This window comes from Dipodomys merriami, unplaced genomic scaffold (assembly GCF_024711535.1).
Source record: "Dipodomys merriami isolate MVZ:Mamm:240054 unplaced genomic scaffold, mDipMer1.0.p SCAF_4, whole genome shotgun sequence".
NCBI classification, from domain to species: domain Eukaryota; kingdom Metazoa; phylum Chordata; class Mammalia; order Rodentia; family Heteromyidae; genus Dipodomys; species Dipodomys merriami.
This window is the reverse complement of record NW_027205603.1, coordinates 71,157,025-71,177,795: the sequence shown is the minus strand read 5'-3', so window position 1 is coordinate 71,177,795 and position 20,771 is coordinate 71,157,025. Positions and strand designations below refer to the sequence as shown.

Here is a 20,771-nt window from a genome sequence, read left to right as displayed (position 1 = left end):
AATTTTTTCAATTAATTTGGTAGTACCAGTTATTAAAGATTGCTTAAATGTCTTCACTTTGACATTTAATCTTCTGAAGTATGTAATTATTTAGATGTTCCACCAAGAAATTTAAGAGTCAGTTGACTACTTGAAATGCATGTTTCAGATTTTCTGTAGTGACTGGCTTACTATAATTGTAGTTTTCACCAGTACTTCAAAGATACATATGACCTTTTCTATAATAAACATGAAGATAGAATGAATGTGGAATTAGATCTTACTGGTTTATGAATTTGTGTTGTTTTAAACCATTCATTTTGGCGTCAGTGAGGATTGAGTACCCAAATCAGTGGATTGTTCAGATCAATTAACTTTTCTCTGTCAAATATGACAACTATATTCAAAGCCATTTCTTCACTCTTGGAATCTTACTAGACTTGTTTTGGTTGCTTAGTATTTTATATGGAACATTCTGCAAAGCATTTTTTGATGCTTGTGTGTCTTCACTGTGACCATCAGTTAAAACTTGCTGTGCATCTCTAATAATGTATAGAAGCATTTGTTCCTACAGTAAATAGCCTAAGCCTGCTGGATTTTCAGAATTTATTGTTAGTATTCATTTTACTACTTATGAGCTATTGACTACTGCTTCCTAACTTCGATGTATTGCTGCCCAGAGCAGCCATCCATTTCTTTCTTATTTGTAGTCTTTATTTTGCTCTTGGCTATCACGTTTTAAAGTCATGAAATTTTGTTGACACCAAAATACATAATTCTCTAGTGAAGGAAACTTTGATTTGTATGTTCTTGTTTGTTTATTTTTGGTAGGACTAATGGATGAATCAATATTCTTGGACATGGTAGACAGCTACATTCCATTTTTATGGCACCTGTTCTTGACTCAAAAACTTTTTAAACATCTCCTTGTTTCTTTCAGGTGATTGTTTCAGTAGATAATGGGTGTCTCATTTCTGTTTAGTCCACTTCAGATTTAACGTAGTATCTCCCTGCTTTTCAAATATTTCTTCTATTGTTATTTTCTGTCTTTGAAGGACCATACAAAAGAACACATTTATGCTTTTTAGTTATCATTCATTCTAATTTATTTAATTCTGATTTGCTTTTCATTTGGCTGGAATTTGGTAGTCTCGAGTTTTTTGTGATTGCAGATAACAGAAAACCTTTGCCACCTTCAAGTGTTATAAGTTAGCATATGTTGGGATTGTAGGCAACAGTGGAAACTAAATTTTTTCAGATCTTAGGAAGAACTAAAGTTGTTCTGGGAATGCATTGGAAGTCAGGCTTAAAGACATAAACATTTTTAGATAATAGGACATAGTTCTGATGTCTGATTTGGGAATCAGATGCCCTTGCCTTCTTCTGTCTCAGTGCTTTGCCATTGTCATATTGACATCTTCTGTATTTGCTTCTACTGAGCAGAAGTAACTGCTCTCTTTCTTTACAAATGATGTCATGGTTTCTGCTTACTTTACTCTCTTGTTATGTGTTCTACCTTGCTTTTGAACATTTGAATTGAATGTTTTGGCATGTAGACTTCCCAAAGAAGAGGATTTTTTGTCTTGTCCAACATCCTTCAAGAAGACAAGGAACCTGTGGGAGAGAGCTTCAGTCTGATTGTTTATTTTGTATGTCAGTGGATGAAAGATGATAGCTTTTATATTTGAAGCCTACGTTCTGTCAGCAGAAGTGAGGGAGTGGAATCCTCTAGTATATAATTTGCTTGATACGGAACTTCTTACATAGTTTGCTAATATTTTAGACTTTATGCAGGTTATAGTTATCAGTGCACCAAGAATGCCTGGGGATGAGAGTAGTTTTATCCCATTGAATAAAATCCTCTACCAACTTAGTTGCTTTCAGAGTACAAGATGACACTGGAAGAATTGAATCTATTAATGCACTGAAGCTAGTCATAGTAACAAACAAATACAAATCATGTTTCAATCAATCTCTAACACTAATGACCTAAGTAGAAGTATGTTCATTCCTAGACATAAATACAACTTATTTCATAATCTATTTGGCACATAAAGTCCATTTTTCAATAAAAAAAACTACAAGACACAACAAAGAAAAAAGTAAAGCATCCCATTGAGAAGAAACAAGCAAACTAGATTCAGAAATGACCCATGTTCTTAGACTATGAAATGGTCAATTTAAAGTAACTGTGATATGGTTGACATGTTAAGGGCACAGTGGAAAAATAAATGAATATGTACTATATTTTAATAAAGATAAAAATTGCAAACAAATAAAATTTAAAAATTAAAAACATAGCAAGAGAAGACAAATGTTTGCAGCAAACTGATGAGCATTCCTTCTATCTATGAGAAAAGAAAAAGTTACCTTGGAAACAGGTTGTTAAAAATTGCAAGAACTGAAATAGATTATATAGATAGGTAATATATACACAAATATCCATACATATATATATATAATACACATACATACATACATACATAGAAGTACACCATCCAAGAGCAGCAAGACAATAGCAAATGGGCTTATATATAATTATTTGGCATCCCAGAAGAACTATGAATCATTCAGTAAAATAGACTATGCTCTGGGTCATAGAAACATTTAAATGTTCTTCGGTCATAAGATAAATAAGAACAAAAAATACCCCCCAAAATTCTAAATATATGGAAATTAACACATTTCTCATTAGCCCACAGGTCACAGAACTCACAAAGAAAGAATTTAGTATTGAATGAAAATGAAACACAGGGGCAGGCACTGATGGATCATGTCTGTAATCCTAACTACTCAGGAGGCTGAGGATCACAGTTCACAGACATCCTGGGCAGGAAAATCCATGAGATTCTTACCACCAGTTAGGCACCAGAAAATCAGAAATGTGACTGTGGCTCAAAGTGGTGGAGTGTTAGTCTTGAGCAAAAGAGCCTAAGGACAGCACTTAGGCCCTGATTTCAAACCCCATGACTGACAAAAAAAGAAACACAGCACATGTGGGATGCAAAGTAGTGGTGAGAAGAAAATGTATAGCATTATATGTTAGAAAACTATCTCCATTTAATCATTTAGGCATCTATCAGAAGAAGATACAAAAACAAGAGCCACCTACCAAGAAGATAAAAGTTATATACTACTAAAAATAACCAGTAGAATTGAGTACTGGGAATAGAGAAAACTGATGAAATCAAAAGGTAGTTCTCTAAAAGAGATTGGTGCATTTCTAGACGGACTGCTCAAGGAAAAGGAATAGATGTACTTTACTAGTCATCTCTCAATGAGGTTGACAGTTAAGATTGAGCATCACAGCCACATTTGTGCATTTCTATAATCCCTTTTACTCTAGTGGCAGAGACAGAAGTAGGAGGCCAGTTTGGAAAAACTTAGCCAGATCATATTTCAAAAACAACAAATGAATGGCTGCGGGCATGGCTTAGCTGTACAGCACCTGATTATCATGTAAGAGATCCTGTTCAGTTCCAAGTACCAAGATGCAGTATTTCATCTCAGAGTACTTGGTATATATTGCTACTGCCAGATATGGTAGGTAGGTTTCATTAAGTAGACAATGAAGAGACATAACACGGTTATTCAGGCAAGAAAAGAAATTTATTTACCAAACTGCTGCCCCCTCTGATGCCTGGTGGGGAGACTTGGCCAAAAAGGGGAGACCCACCCCTGGGCCAGGACTTATCTAGGCCAGGGACAGGAAGAGGTATGGCCAGGTGGGGGAAAGGTGTGGCCACACTGGATCTGGATGGACCTCAGGGCCTGGGATCTGTGGTCAGTTGGAAGGCCTGGGCGCCCCAGGATGTAACCTTGCAGGAGGGGAAGGTGACTGCTTCCAGGTGTGCCAGTTACCTACGTAACAGATACTGGGTGGTTTGAAATTACTCACAAAATGGAGTGTATACAATAAAAAATGAAATGAGAAGCAGAACAATTAATTCATTTATTTTTAAATGAGGCAAGAATTTAAAAATTTGTACATAAAGGAAATATTTTAGGATTAGGTCAGAGGAATTCTGTTATTTTTTAACTAGCTTTGCACACATTGCATAGGCATAAAATTATGCAAATACTGTGTGAGGCTTTGGAAATATCATGCCCAAACTGTTTTCTTATTAATGTTGGTTACTTCATTCTTTTGGAATATCAGTAATATATAAAGTAGATACAGAGAAGTATAGAATGGTAAAATTGAACATTTATTATGGTATGTCAACCCCTGTGCAAGTGTTAAAATATAGTGTTCACATATAACAATAGTTTGTGGTTATTACTGTTGTACTTATAATCATTCTCATCTCTAATTGCATGTCAGTGCAACAGGTAAGTTCAATAGCAATAGCAAAGTAAATTGTTAGGTGGTTATTATTTCTTTATCATTAACATTGAAGTAAACTTGGATGCCACTGGATTGTAGCATATGATTGACATAGAGACATCATGAACAGGAAGTAGAAAATAGGAGAGTTTTATAAATTGTGATCTAGTCTTGCTACCTTTTAAGAAGAATAATTGGAATTAATAATAGGTCTTCCGGGGTCTGATTTTGAAGAGCTTTCATTAAGTGTCATTTGACATTTTTCTTTAAACATCCAAGAACCAAGGAAAAAGTTTATTGAGAAAGTAAGATTTCTGAGGTAAGAACTAAAAAGCAAGGGGATCCATATCTCTACTTGGTTAAGTGTAGAAGCTGCTGACCCCAGTAAACTTTATGAAGTATTTCGTTAAGAACCTAATGATGGGCAAGCACAGTTACAATCTTTAATGTTCATATGTGAAATGGAACCAGATAATGTGAGGGGAAGGATAGAGTTGGGATGGAAGATGGGGAAAACGATGGGAAGGGTGATACTGATCGTGATTCATTGTAACCTTAATCCCTGTGTACAATTACTTGAAGATAATAAGATATAGTCCAATTTCTGAAAACCAATTCCTTATCAAGCACTGTTGATTTTGTATACCTTCTATTTTGGTATGACTTTTGTTGTCATATAGACCGACTCTGATGAAAACACTTCTAAGAATATGGTTTCACTCTACCCATTATAAAAAGTATTATCGTAGATGGAATTCAATTATAAAACTCAATCAATTTTGTATTGAAATGAATTCCTTTAGGCACAAGTATTACAATAATAATTACTGACATTACATTGATGTTAATAACATAATTCAGCTATACATGAAAGTAATTGATGAACAGATTTGAGTTAGAAACCCAGTTTGTGAATTTTCTGTTTAGTCCACAGCACATTATTCAAATCTCTCCACGGCTATTCTTTCATCTCTTAAATGAAGATAGAAACAGCCTTATGAGTAGTAGAGATTGTTTATAATATGCCTAACATATAGAACATGCTTACAAATTCTTATAGCTCGTATTTTATTTTATTTTGGTAATTACAAGCTAATATCAGTAAGTTTATTGTATTCTGTGGTTCAAAACTTTTCCTTATGGAACTGATGTTTTATAGTATCTTTTAAACTAGCGTACTAACAGTTGAGAAGTAGATAGCACAGCGTTAAGAGCATGGAGTTGGATCAACTTGGATGTTATCTACCCTGTGCATCACTTCCCTTGTCTTTAAAATGAATGTGAAACATTTCTTTCAGAAATGCTAGGAGATGTCTTTAAAAAGTTTAGAACAGTTGCTTACACTTAGTGTCGTGTGTCAGTTTTGTCTCCTTTAATAATTGGTTAAATTATTCATCATTTTTTAGGTGAATCTTGGGAGCAACCAGTACCTTTTCTCTGTCATAGTGGATCCTAAAGAAATGCCCTGCTTCTGTTTGCGCCATGATGTCGATGCCCTTCTCTGGCAACCTCGCTCTGGGAAACAAGATGATATGTGGGAACATATAGCAACCTTCAATGCTCTAGGTACAAAGTAGGCTCTTCACAGCATTTCCATTATGCCAAAAATTAGTCATCATTTAAAGTTGGTTTCTTTTTTCTTTTTAATTTGAGAAGTTCTAATCATATTCAGATTGGTTTGTTCTACAATTTGATTCTTTATAATATAGTTAATGGGGTGAGTACTGTTATAACATCAGGACAAATTTGTTCATATGTTTGTACAAAAGATCACAGAATAGAAATGAAAATGATTATTTATAATTTTTTTTGTTTATTTTTGTCTGTCGTGAACTCAGACCATGGGCTCTGTCCCTGTGGTCTATTGCTCAAGGCCAGCTCTCTTACCATTTTAAGCCATAGCTCCACTTCTGGGTTTTGAGTAGTTAATTGGAGATAAGAGTCTCATGGGGACTTTTCTGTCCCAGCTAGCTTTGAACCATGATCCTCAGATCAGCCTCTTGAGTAGCTAGGCATGAGCCACTGGTGCCCAGCTTGGTTATCTACAATTCTAATCAATTATTTGCTTATTTTAATTCTGTGAACTATACAGTGTTAGAATAGAAATGGGTCTTACAGTACCTTACATGGAATCTGAATTTAGATTTCTTCACAGTAATCTTCAAAAACATCATAGAACTGCTCTAAGGAGTCATCTTTCATTGAACATGAATGCGAAAGAGCCATTATAATGAATAAACTACAGAAAGTGGCAGTGAGTAGAAATTTGATAGAGTAAAAGAGAAAATACTGGTTTTAAAATTTGGGCTTGTGTTAGCTGGGCGCCGGTGGCTCGCCTGTTATCCTTTTTACTCAGGAGGCTGAGATCTGGTTCAAAGCCAGCCCGGGCAGGAAAGTCCTTGAGACTCTTCATCTCCAACAAACCACCAGAAAACTGGAAGTGGCACTGTGGCTCAAGTAGTAGAGTGCTAGCCTTGAGCTGAAAGAGCTGAGGGACAGCGCTCAGGCCCAGAGTTCAAGCTCTATGACCGACCAAAAAAAAAAAAAAAAAAGAAAGAAAAAAGAAAAGAAAGAAAGAAGGAAAGAGAGAGAGAGAGAAAGAAAGACAGACAGAGAATAGAGGGTAAGATCTAGATTCCACATGATTCTATTAAGTTCTACCCTTGGGAAAAGCCACGCAACACTCTCCTTTCTTCAACAGGAATTTTGGGCTTGTGTAATCATTAACTTTATGTTTGTATTGTTTGGGAGAAACTTTTTACATGAACTAGCCACAGTTACTACTTAATTGAGAAGATATTTTAAACTAGTAGCAGGAAGTAAAATTATATATTTTAATGGCTACATGAACACAACCCTAGCTGTAGAGATTTGTCACTTATCCTTTATTAGTTAATAATATTATTCAGGGTTTTTTTTGTTTTGGTTTTGTTTTGGTTCTGGTCCTGGGGCTTAAACTCAGAGCCTGGACAATGTCCCTGAGCTTTATTGCTCAAGGCTGTACTCTACCACTTGAACCACAGCTCCACTTCTGGCATTTTTGGTAGTTAACTGGAAATAAGAGTTTCATGGACTTTATTACTCACGCTGGCTTCAAACCATGATCCTCAGATCTCCACCTTCTTAGTAGCTAGGATTACAGGCATGAGCCACTGACACCTGGTTTATGATTCCATCTTCAATGGATCATTGACCTGAAATGCAAAGTTGCATTGACCTATTTACAAATAGTTTTTAGCCTCTCTAATTTCTATTCTTTAATTCATTTTTCCTTCAGTAAGTAAAATGTTGGATAAGGTAACTTCTTGATGCTCAGATCCTCCATGTGTATGCCCAAACCCTCATATTTCAGTGGACTTCTTTTTTTCTTTTCTTTTTTTGGTACTGGGGATCAAGCTCAGGATGTTGCACTTGCTAGGCAAGCAGTTGCCACTGAGCTACATCCCAGCCCTCAGTGGACTTCTACTAAGCTTGAGACTTAAATCAAATTTATATTATCAGTGGACATAATACCTCACACAAGTACATATGCAAATAGGTATCAACATCTCCATTACTCTTCCTTCCTCAAACCCCAATTAACATTTACTATTAACATTTCATATTACTTTCTCATGTGCTCCATAGCTTTGCCCATTTATTATTTGATGGGAGCTCAATTTTCACTGGTGGTCCCTTTTTTTATATCACATGTCATAGCATTCAGTAATCATGTCCCACTCTGAAAATCCTAATGTATTTCACAAGTGACAATTTTAAAATATGCGTATGATTTAAGATAAATTGCAGTTTAAGGCTTTGTTTAAAGCACAAAATCCTATCTGAAAAACAACCTAGAATCAAAAGAACTAGGTGTGTGACTAAAAAGCACAGCAGGGATAAGATGGAGTTTGTTTTCCACTACTGCTAAAACAGAAAACTTACAAACATTACAGGCTTGCTGAGAGAACTCACTGTGAATACCTTTAGAGATAGTGTTTCAGACCTTCATCATAAGCACAAATAATGTTACATCTAATATAGTAAATATGAGATAATTTTGGTCATATCCTATGACCATTTCCTCATCTGTCTCTCATGAGAGGAAACATTCTGTGATGCTCTTGTTACTCATCCACCTACATATTAAATTGGGATTTAAGGATCTTTTGACATGTATTTTTAGTCTTTTAGATTTCAGAATTTTAGTATTTTAATTATTTGTGGAAATTAAATGTAACTATCTTGTACATTTCTTAAAGAGACAAAGCTTGTTTTGTTCCTCTATTAACATGTAGTGTAGCATCAATTAAAAGAAACAGATTATGAGTAATCATTAATGGTTCTGAAGTCAACTATCATTGAGTTAAGTTTATGGTATACATGTATATATTTTACTGAGGATTTTAATTCTAATAGAAATTAGGAAGTTATAATCAAAGTTATGAAATATTAAATATTAAATCATGTTTTCTCGTATGTAAATTATAGTTCTTCTTTTGTTTATATTATATTTTTGGCAGGTTACGTGCAAGCATCAAAGAGAGACAAAAAATTTTTTGCCTGTGCTCCAAATTACTCCTATGCTGCCCTTTGTGAGTGCCTTCGCCGAGTATTCATCTATCGCCAGCCTGCTCCCATGTCTACTGTGCTCTACAACAGAAAGGAAGGCAGGCATGTAGGGCAGGTTGCTAAGCAGCAAGTAGCAAGCCTAGAGACCAATGATCCTATTTTAGGCTTTCAGGCAACAAATGAGAGATTATTCGTTCTCACGACCAAAAACCTCTTTTTAATAAAAGTAAATGCAGAGAATTAACTTCTTCAACATGTTAGCAGGCTATAATAGAAAGCATTCATTGGTACCTAGAGGATTAAGCAGTTGTACTGTGTAACTTGTTACGTTTTCATGTGTTAAATAAAAATATCTTGAATGAATTTTATTTTTTAAATGATATTAGAAATATAGTTAAAAGATTATGATTCTGTAAAAGCTGGAAAATGAAGCTACAGATTTGGGAAATACTGGCTTTTATAAAAAGCATAAAGATAGTATTGGCTAGTGTAATTATTTTTAAAATACAGAGGCTAGAATCTTTTATATGAAACATGTACAGTTTAGTGTTTAAAAATAAAAATATTTATCATATACTTAATAGATTTGTTCATTGATTATATTGTTATAGTCTATCGTCTATCCCTATAGCACAGGTTAGGTGATAATTAAAATGTTCAATATTATAAATTCTAAAGTTAACAGAATAATTTAGTCTACATAAAGGAGGATTTGCAAGAGTATAGCAGATCAGCATTTACTGAAAACCAGTAATTGCTTTTCAAATTAATAGTAGCTTTATTTGATTTTTTAAAATCTATTCTGCCGCAAACTATTTGGTCCTAAGATACCTTTTGCCTATTTGGGCAGATATTTGACAGAACCAATATTTGATTAGAAAATTCAGTTTCTGACTGAATGTAAATTTAATTTTGATGGAATTTAATATTAGAACACCTGAGGGTTTGGGTCCTAATACAGCAAAAATAACTAGTTTTAGAAAAGAAGGACAACAATCGTGAGGGACAAAAAAAAGAAAATCAAGGATTTTGCATGCTCTAAACCCTGTGGTAGGGCTAAGGATGTAACCCACCGGTACAGCTGTAGAACACTTGCCTGGGATCCACAGAGACATGGGTACAATCCCCAGGAATGCAATAAGAAGTAAGAAACTCTATGTCAGTATCTTGAAATGTATATGGCCTAAAAATAATATGGATTTCCCCTTCATTTAGAGTAAAAGACTTGTAATTTAGGTTTATTATTGAATGATCCCATAAATTTACTTTTATTTTCCCTTCCTAGTAGCAAAGAAGTTCCTTTTAACTTTGTCACAGAACAGTTGTGTACTTAAATGTATGTAGAAATTTTTCCTACACACTGAACAAGCACCTTAAAGTGCAGTCTTAGGTCCAGGTCCTACAACTAGCAGCAGCAGGACTGGAAAATTTCTACTGAGCCAGACTAAGAATGTTTTACTACATTGGTAATTTGGAGAAGAAAAGTACAAGTTTTCCCTGTGGAGCTGGGATGTCCTTACTTTGTCTTAGTGTCCATGTGTTTTTGCTCACTTTCCTGGAAGCTGCCATGTGTTTGACTATCTGAAATCTCTCTAGACTCTCTCTCTCTGGGTTTGTAAAGAGAATTTATTACATAAGGACCAGCAATTTTTCACTTAGGTTTATACCCAAGAAAAGTAAAAGCCTGCACATAAATATTTGTAGTAGCCTTATGGCTAATATAACTAGAATGTATAAATAACTCGAACACCCATGATTAATGAATAAATACATTGTGGCATCCTCAGCATGGATGAACCTTGAAAACAACATGCTAATTTAAGCCAGTCTCACTAGGCCATATAAAGTAGATTCTATTTTAATGAAAAGGTGTAGCAGGTAACAGACAAAGTCTTAGCTAAGAGCTGAGAGGAAATGGGAGATGATTGAAACTGATTGGCTTGATAAATTTACAATGCCATGATTGTACTAAAACATGCTTAAATTATACATAGTTGGATTGTGAAATATGTAGATTATATTTTAAGAAAGCCCTATAGAAATATGCTAAGTATGCACTCATTTATTTTTAAAAACATTAGAGATACTTTTGCTTTCAGTTTGTTTAAATAGCCTATTTTAAAAATCATCTTTAGTTGTATAAAGGAGTTGCCATTTAACTAAGCTGTCCTTGAATACAATTCATCTTGATCAGTTTAACTCCTCTCACCATTCTCATCCCTCCACTAGCTCACCCTGTCCCTTACTTTTCTCATCCCTCCACTAGCTCACGCTGTTCCTTACTTTTCTTAGTTTTGTAGTACATACAGTGAATTCTTGGGGAGGAGGCTCAGGTGATAGAGCACTAGCCAATGAACGGAAGTGTTAAATAGCTTATTTTTAGGAAACTTGAATTTTAGAGTAGGTAACTTGTGAAGGTCACATTGTTCAAATAGTTTTATTGAGGGGAGCTGATCAAATGAGATGGTTGGCAGTATTCTTGCTGAAACCTCTTAAATGGAGATATTTTTCCCTGTAAAATTATTTAAACAAAATCATCTTTCTTGTTTTTGTTTACTTGCCATTTTCTACTGATGTGAACTTAGAGAAAGTGATCAGCATTTTTGATCTTGGTAATATAGAGTCATTGAAAACTGCCGAGTACTCTACATTTCTTGTTTTGAAGCAGTCTCCAAAATTGATGTTAAATATATTCTTCTTTTAAGTGTGCTGTTAAGTGGTTTCTAACTAATGAGAGTAGCCTTTGCTAACATTTCGAAGTCTAGTTGAATATCACTGAAGTTGGCCTAGGAGAATCACCTCCAATTGTGTATGAGGATATGGGGCTGGATAGGGCCTTGGGACAGGGAGAAAGCTTTAGTGGAAATAATTGACATTTTAATCTAGAACTCATTTTCTTTCTCTGCCTTTCTTTCTTTTCCTCCCTCCCTCCCTCCCTCCCTCCCTCTCTCTCTTTCTCTCTCTCTCTCTTTCTCTCTTTCTTTCTTTCTTTCTTGTCTTTCTTTCTTGCCTTTTCTCTGCTTTTGCTTGTTCCCATTTGCTCTCCTACCTCTCATGTTTCCTCTGTTGTTCTCCTTTCATCTCTTCCACAACCCCACTTTAGGCAAAATTTCCCTTAGTCCAAGCACCCATCCACCATAAACCTGGTTGGAAATGGCAAAGATCTCATCGCTAATAGAAAAATAGTGAAATATCCATTTGCCTGCTGATAAAATAACATTGCTTCCTTAATACATTAAAAAGAGATTTATTTGTTTATACCTTTGTATCAACATCATGACAAAAAAATAAAAAAATATTTCTCTTAGTGTAGGTGAAGATCTTAGATGATGAGAGATGCTTGGCTTCTCAGCAGAGTATAAAAAAGTGGTTTGAAAGAGGTTGAGATCAAAAGGGTAGGTCTCATAATTAACCCAGTCAGCTTTGTTTACCATTCTTCTACTACGTGCTGGAGGAAACTATGCTTCTTTCTGTTGTAAATGATTATAGACATTGTGTGTGTAACAGGACTGGGGAAATAACTGATCTTTTATTACTTGCTAGAATTATTTCCTTTAGAAAAGTCTTTTGCCTTTTAGTATAAACAGCAATGAGTCTCCACAAATACAACAGTTTTTTTTTCTTTTGTAGATAACAAATAAGCATAGTATCTTAGGAACTTGCCTTTGTTGTAGACCTGCAGGGAGGTAGGTTTTTTGTTGTTGTTTTTGTTTTTCAGCTGAGTTCCTAGCACTCAGCAAATACTGTTTGGTGGTTTTCTATTTGTTTGGCCTTTTTTTCCCCTGCAGTGTTGAGGATTGAACACAAGGGCTTGCTCCCTCTAATTAAGTGCTCTCTGCCTTTGAGTCACAACCCCAGACAATAAATGATAGAATTACTACTTTTATTCTATTAAAGTCTTAAAAAGTGACAATGTTCAGAGGTTCAGATACAAGAAGAAAAATTTAATTCTGTGAAATTCTGAGCTCCTTTTGGTTAGGAAAGGTTTTTTCATCTTCGAATCTACAGATACTAACTTACAGTAGATGTTCCATAAACATTTGATAAATAATAGTGTCACTGGAAAAAAATAACCACAGAAGCAGGAAGTTGTGCGAAAGTATGTGAATCAGCTACTATCTCTGTTGGGCTAGAACAGCATTTCTTAGCCTCATCAATCCTGAGATGAGATGTTGACTTGGATAATTCCTGGTTGAGAGGCATCATCCTGGATGGATCTGTTTTATAAGGTATTTAGCAGCATCAGTACCATGTTTCTTCCGTTGTTAAAACCAGATACCTTCAGATGTTGCTAATATCTTGGAGTAAATCACTGATAGCTGAAAGCCATTGTGATAGAATGTTGTGGTTGTAAGAAGAGTAAAGGTTGAAACAGTAGGTTGTGCGTAAATGGGGTAAGGCCTTAGGCGGCAGTTTAAAATTTTAAGAGTTTACTTTGAAGATAGGGAACTGTAAGAAGTTTGGAAGTAGGAAGTAATGATAATGAAATGGTACTCAGAAGGATTCATCTAAACGGGAGGTACAGCTCGGTGGTAGAACTCTTGCCTAACATTTGCGGAGTGCTGGATTTGAGTCCCAGCATTGGAAAAAATCAGTTTGAAAGGTTATTTCTGTAAAATATGTGGACAACAGAGAAAATGAAGTCATGATACCAGCCACAGCAATGGACTTGACAAAAAACAGCTGGAATAATGACTGGTGGTCAAAAAGAGGACCGGCAGACATTAGAGAATGAGGACAAGGAAGGAAGAAAATGGGGCGCAAACTTCTCTTGGATCCTACATTCAGAACTAGGAAGATGTAGAAGGAATACATTGTTCTTAATTGAAGTCATTCTGTGTTGGAAAATTCATCTTTTACAGTTCTTTGAAAACTTCACTTTATGGAGAGAGAAGAACCCTCCTTTCAAATTGAAATGTAAAATCCCTTGGGATCTTGAAACAGAAGATAGATAAATATATCTTAAATTTACAATTATTTAATGGCAGGTTAAAATGTTTGTTGTAAATTATATGAGATAGCACTTAAGCTTTTTATTTCTTGAAGGTAATAACATCAACTAATATATACGTAGCATCCACTATGTACAGCCACTATTGGGGCACTTTATGTGTTACTTCTGTTTTCATACAGACCCTATTTGTAGAAAAGAAAACCGACACAGAGTGGGTAAGCAACCTGAGTTGAACAGGGAGTGGCAGGGCTTGGGTTTGAATCCATACAGTCTGGACTGTTGGACACCATTTAGATCTGCTTTTCCCACACAGTAACTTACCCACTTCATTGCTGAGAATCACATGTCTATGAGTATGCTAGACAAGCATTGAGCTATGTTCCCAGTCCATGTCTACATTTTGATGATTGTGATGATGATGATTTAAATCATGCACGTCCCAAGTCTCAAGAATAGCAAGTAGATACAGCTGGGGCAAAAATGGATTTCTCATTCACTGCTTCTATTTTGCTACTTTGCTAACTTTTACTGCAGTGATTAGTCAGTATCTCCAGGGACAAAGATTTTGGGAAAGGTGTAATTAAAAATTTCAGATTAAAGGGAAAACTTGGTTTATGATTTTAGACACTCATGATTTCACCCTATGCTTCGTGGGATAGGGTGCGATGATCACCACTGAGATATCCATATCGCTGTTTTTGAGTCCCTTTCTAATGAATGCTTTTTAAAATGACTTTCTTTGTGACCTGAGTGACTCCAGCTGTGGGATAATTCTAATTAGGCCTAAAAGGGTTATTAGAACTCTGAACAATGAAAAGGAAAACCAACCTTCAGCTGTTCTCAGACAACATTCCTTCAGGCAATGTGTCCTTCATAGTTTTTTTACTTTTTTCCCCAAGTCGTGATCCATTAAAAAAAGTTTCAATTGATTGTTCTTAATGAATCATTTCAACTTTGGTTGAATCTTGATCAAAAAGCACTTGTTTTCTTACTTAAAGAACTTGCTTTACATATAGCAGCCTACTGAGCTCCCTTTTCTCCCCAGTGTCTATGAGTCATGTACAAAGCAGAAAAGCCTGCTGACCTGTTTGCCAAATCTGCCTACTGTGGAGTTGGCCACAGTGACAGATTTTTTAGACGAATGAACTCTGCTAGGGATCTAACCAGTAGCTTCATTGCTTCCTGGTAGGACTTTGATGATTCATAAGGACTGACTCATTGAAGAGAGCAAAAGGAGTGATGGGAGCCATCTGTCCTTTAGCAAATGTGCTCAATGTGGCTTACCAAGTATCCATCCTTGGTCTAGGAGCAGTGAGAAAGCAGAAATACGAACTTTCCAAACTGATGTGCAATTAGCAAGTCTAATCAGTTCAAAATCATCAAGCACCAAATGTAATGAGTTAAGTCAGAAATGGTTGCTTTTAACAAACAGGAAAATTCAGCACTGCCATTCAGCACTGCCATACGCAGTTAAGGTTGTTTAGAGCAATTTTGAAGTTACATTCTCTAATTTTCTGTAAGAATTGTAGTTAAAAGCACACACACACACACACACACACACACACACACACACACACACACACACACACACACACACACACACACACACACACACACACACACACACACACACACACACACACACATATACACACACCTATTATACATTGATATTCTATTTTACCCCCAAAAGAGTCACGTGTTAAAGATAGCATGCTTGGACTAGGGATGTAACTCAATGTAGGGTGTTTGTCTATCATGAGCAAAGTCTTGAGCACTACAAAATTTAAAAAAAAAAAAAATCGTATTCTTTAGATAGCACTACCTTGCTGGGTTTGTCCACTGAATACTTCAGAATCCTTTTCACCCAAGGAATCCTTCAGACATTATTAACTTGGTATGGTTATTGTTATAGTAGTTTTCTAATATAGCATATTATGAATATAGCAAAATACTACAAACTGAGTTGCTTTAAGCAAATCAAACTGATTATCTTCAAATTCTGCAAGTGAGGACTCCAAAATGTGTCTTCAAGGATCAGGATCACGGCATCATACTGTTAGGAACCTTTAAGGGAGAGCCCTTGTTTTATGTCTTTTTCAGCCTCCACAGGCTGCTTGCATTCCTTGCCTCCCTTGCACTTCCACCTCAAAGCCAGCAGTGGCTGCTTGGATTTTATGCAGACTACATTCTTCTGATATCTACAAATTTGTCACCCTCTTCCACTCTTTAGTGCCCATCTGATTACTTCAGACCTCCAGGTCTCTACACATTATAAAGTTAACACGTTAGTAATCTCAGTTCCATCTCCAGCCTAATGTTTCCTTTCCGGGTATTAAAATATTCACAGATTCTAGGAATTAAGATGTGAAAATGTTTTGTAGGATGCTTATTCTGTCTGTTTCTGGTATCAGTGGTCTGTTACTTGGAATATACAAAACCTTAAATCAGTACTATAGGTTGAAGCTTTTAAAATCATCTCATTTTATGGCTTCTTTCTGTGATACAAATGGATACAGAAAGATACAGATATCTATCTTAAAAGCAATTACTACCTCAAATCCTGTTTGAAACTAGACAGTATAAACTAAGTAGAAATATTTGTTATTGTTATGACAGAAATTCACAAATGAAGGTATCATAAATGAATAGTAAAAATTTGAATATAATTCTCAAATAGAAAAATATAAAACAAAAACCAATGATGGCTTCTACTGGCAGAAAAAAATATGGCAGGTTATGCACCTTTCAAAATAATTTTTGGAAGACAAAAACATGTTGATAATAAGGAGGTAGAAGCAAACAATAGTTATCATATTCTGTGAGAAGACTACTGGAAGGACAGGAATGAGTTAGCAAAATGAAATTCCGTGCTAACTCTGGGCTCAGATTCAACCAGGTGGGGAAATAAATGAGGCTGAAATTGGAGGGATTTTAATTAAATGTCTACATGGGTTTAAATGTCTGTGCATGGAATAACTATACCTAGGGGCTCCTTTTCCTCACTCTGCTACAGATCACAGGATGTGGTATTCTCTAAAGCATAAAAATTGTTGCCTTTTTTATTTAAAAACAACAACAACAACAACAAAATCACCCAGAACTGTTTGGCTGAAACCAAGTAAGTTTCTTGGTGAGATTGTAGGAGTTCTGAGAAAATGATTTCTCATTTTTCAACTTGGGCAGATTTGTAGCCACACAGATGGTTTTCAGTTGACTCACAAGTACATTATAGTAATAGGCTTGGCCTGAATTTGACTAGACTTCCCAGCCTCTCCCTACCTCCTTGCAAAGAAAAAAAGAATACTTTATTTTCCCCAGAGAATGAGTTGTTCAGAAAAGAAGCTAAGATTTCTAATGTCAGAAAAAATTATCCGTGACAAATTACCATTTGTTTTAAACAAAACTGATGGCTTGTGGTGTTGAAAGTAGTGGTTAAGATTAGCAAAACAATTTCCTAGAACTAAGGGGAAATTATAAATAAAAATATGAGGAAGGGGTAGGAGTTAGAGCAAGTGAAATGATCATGAAGGTCACATGGGGCTCATACCTACATTCCCAGCTTCTTGGAGGGGCAACAGAAATAGGAAGATCATTGTCTGAGGCCAACTGAGGCAAAAAATAATAAAATAATAAGATCCTCTCAAAACCCAAGCTGGTAATAATGTTTTATACCTTTAATTCCAACCGACTGGGAGTCAGCGGTAGGAATATGGCAGTCTTAGGCCAGCCTGTGACACAAAGCTATAGACTCCACCTAAAAAATAACTAAAACGAAAAGGTCTGGGGACATGGTTGAAGTTGTGCTAGAGTGCTACTTGGGTTCAAACCCTATAACAATAATAACAGTAAAAAACTATTAGCTATGTCACTATGGCTATGCCACAGGAGGCCACTAAATCTTCAATCGACTAAACGCACACATACATGGATGATTTTTTTCATAAGGCAGTCCACACAAGAGGCTCTATTTATGCTATGATACAGTTTAATAGGAAGAAATTGATCTCAGTCATTGGAGTAACAATGGTAACATAAACTGTCCAGCCATTGTTAATAGAATTGAAAGTAAGGGTGAAGAGGGCAGGCATAGGATGCAATGTTGATTCCCATGGGTGATAAATTTGGAAAAGGATGGTCTAAGGGAATTTCATCTACATTTGAACTGCTAATGTTACAGCAGCATCAACTGTTTTATAAAAAGGGAGGAGGGCTATAAGTGACAGACACACTTGCATAAACCAAGAATAATGCTAGACCTTAGAGAGACAGCCAGAATTTGAGCACCACTGGCATACTTGCAGGTAACTGTATTTCTCCATCTGCTTATAATCTGACTGGCCGTACTTCACTGGGTTACATCCTAATAACCTCATGATCTATAAGTTGGAAAAATATCCTCAGACTGGCCTTCAGATATACTTAACTGGTCCTGTGCCCATTCTTTGCAATTGTTGTAACTGTGGGAGTAGAGCACTCCCAACAGCTCAGGTGGGACATGGCAATTCAGCTGTTAACAGATTGCAGGAAGCAATCTGAACAGATTGAAGTCAAAGAGAAAATTTTGACTCTCACAAACAAATTACGTTAATACAAATACAAAGAGTACAAAAAAAAAGACCATAAATCAAGAACTTATGAAACTCTCAGCTCCATGGAAAAAAAACCAAACCAATGGAATATCTGGGGCTTTCTTAGCCTGTCAGGCTCTGCAGCTCAGAATAAGTGAACACATGTTCTGCTGGTGTTCAAGAAGAGAAATTTCCTACACTACTCAACTTTATAAACCCATATAAGTAAATTATAGGCTAACAGCTTTCTAATCACAAATCCAATAAATTTCTGTAGCAAAAGTTAGCCTTCAGCTCTCTATATAACAGTTCACTTTGCCACCTTCCTACTTAACCACTCTGCCCGTCTCCATAACATATGCTTCTCCTGTGTACTTTTTACTTGTCTTCAGGTTCTGCTTTTTGCTTGCAGCAACTTATCACATAAACTCATCTGTGCCAAAGCATTGCATTACCCAGGTAACAGAGCTCATTGTTGACTACCTAGAATAAATCTCCCTCTTATCCAAATTCTGTCTCCCAGGGCAGAATTACTTTCCTCTAAAATGCCAGAGTTTTTCATTAACATACTTGATCCTTCAGGTTATTAGGTTTATGGCAGCCCCATTAAGCAGAACAATAATGATTTATGGAAGAAGTGAGGCCAGAATCTTTGTTTTGTTTAATAAAAAAGGTTCACAAAATGCAGCCAGGATTTTAAATCCTGTAGTTTTTCATTAATGCCAGGGTCTGGGTGTGATTTAGATTGTCTCCTTGTTTTAATTCCCAGAAGAGTTTGAGTTTGACATTGTTCCTCAAGATCAGCAAGCTGTAAAGGATAGCTGTGATGTTGAAACCTCTGCTGAGAAAGCAGCAGTGGTTAGGATCCAGATAGACCTGGATAAAACTTTCAAGTCTGCTCTATTTTGTTTTTATTTTTTGTGCTGGTCCTGGGGCTTGAACTCAGGGCCTGTATAGTCCCTAAGCTTTTTTTCCTCAAGACTAGTGCTCTACCACTTGAGCCACAACTCCACTTACAGTTTTTTTGGGTGGTTAGTTGGAGATAAGAGCCTCATAGGGGCTGGGAAGGTGGCTCAGTGGTAGAGCGCTTGCCTTGCAAGCCTGAGGCCCTGGGTTCGATTCCTCAGCACCATATAAGCAAAAAGAAAAAAAAGCCGGAAGTGGGGCTGTGACTCAAGTGGTGGAGTGCTAGCCTTGAGCTGAAGAGCTGAGGGACAGTGCCCAGGCCCAGAGTTCAGGCCCCACAACTGGACCCAAAAAAAAAAAAAAAAAAAAAAAAGAGCCTCATGGACTTTTCTGTTTGACCTGGCTTCAAACTGTGATTCTCAGATCTCAGTAGCTTGGATTATAGAACCCCAGCTTCAAGTCTGCTCTTTAAAATCCTTGTCATTTAACTGCCATGAATTTTCCTCAGCCATGAAACTAGGTGATCATACCTTGCTCGTGTGTTGCACAACCTGAGCAAGATGCTGAATGAATCATTCCGCCGGATTCTTAGTGTCTCTAGCCTGATGTGTTGCCTTTTCTGTGTTCTACTCTGGGTCACAAATGGATGAACCCAACCTGCAGTTTCACAGCTTCCAACTAGAGTTAATCGGTAGCTATTGGTGGGGAATTAGAGGTGAGGGAGAGCAAATGACCCAGGGACCCCCACTCCATCACCTTCAGTGATACATCTGTCAACATCCTGTCAATTTCATTCATGGCTCTGTTCCTGCTTGCTGGGGAACAATGATGTCAGCCTCTACCCGGTGACCCAGTCTCCTGGGCTATGTGGCCAAATAGCAATTCTAAATTTCTGTTCAATAATTTCGTCCTTGCTTCAAGTCCCTTTTTTGATTCCTCATCTCTTTTATTAACCATGAAGTCAATAATATCCCTTAAATTAATTCTGTTTTTAATACCCAAGCAGTTATGCTTCTTAGTTAGCTCCTGACTGATATAACCACTTAGCATATCAGTATCATCTAGTAGGCATTTGTTTTGATTTGTTCAGACTGCTTAAACTCATACTTTAAGATTATATGTTATCAGTTCTTGGCCTTTTGCCTAAGATCAAGTGTGAAGATTATATGTTATGGAAAAACAGAGCTAGGCAGTAAAATGGTTAAAAAATTATATTCAAGAATCATTGTCATAGAAGAAAAGGGACGTTGGTATAGAATTGGGCTCAATTTTATTCCATGGCATAAGCAAGAGAAGATTTATATCTAAGAAACAGACTAGAGAATAGTCAATGGATAAAAAGTTACTGACAAGGACCTTATGAGATCTAAAGAATTTACTGCCTATCTATCTTTCTTTCACTTGCCATCCATTTTCCTACATAAATCTGGCTAAGTTGCCTGTAGTTGTAACAAGTATGTTTAAGCAAGAATTCATTTTTTTC

At 36.2% G+C, this 20,771-nt stretch overlaps 1 protein-coding gene across 2 annotated transcripts in view; it reads left to right on the top strand.

The window, feature by feature from the left end:
• Nudcd1 (NudC domain containing 1) overlaps positions 1 to 20,771 on the top strand; it is a 60,865-nt gene that overhangs the window by 36,850 nt on the left and 3,244 nt on the right. Inside the window, exons 9-10 of one of the 2 annotated variants that reach the window (XM_069991264.1) lie at positions 5,713 to 5,872; positions 8,809 to 8,880. In XM_069991264.1, coding sequence (XP_069847365.1) covers positions 5,713 to 5,872; positions 8,809 to 8,880 — 232 coding nt within the window. Of the gene's footprint in view, positions 1 to 5,712; positions 5,873 to 8,808; positions 9,399 to 20,771 lie in introns of those variants that run through there. The other variant, XM_069991263.1, reaches the window with a different exon arrangement.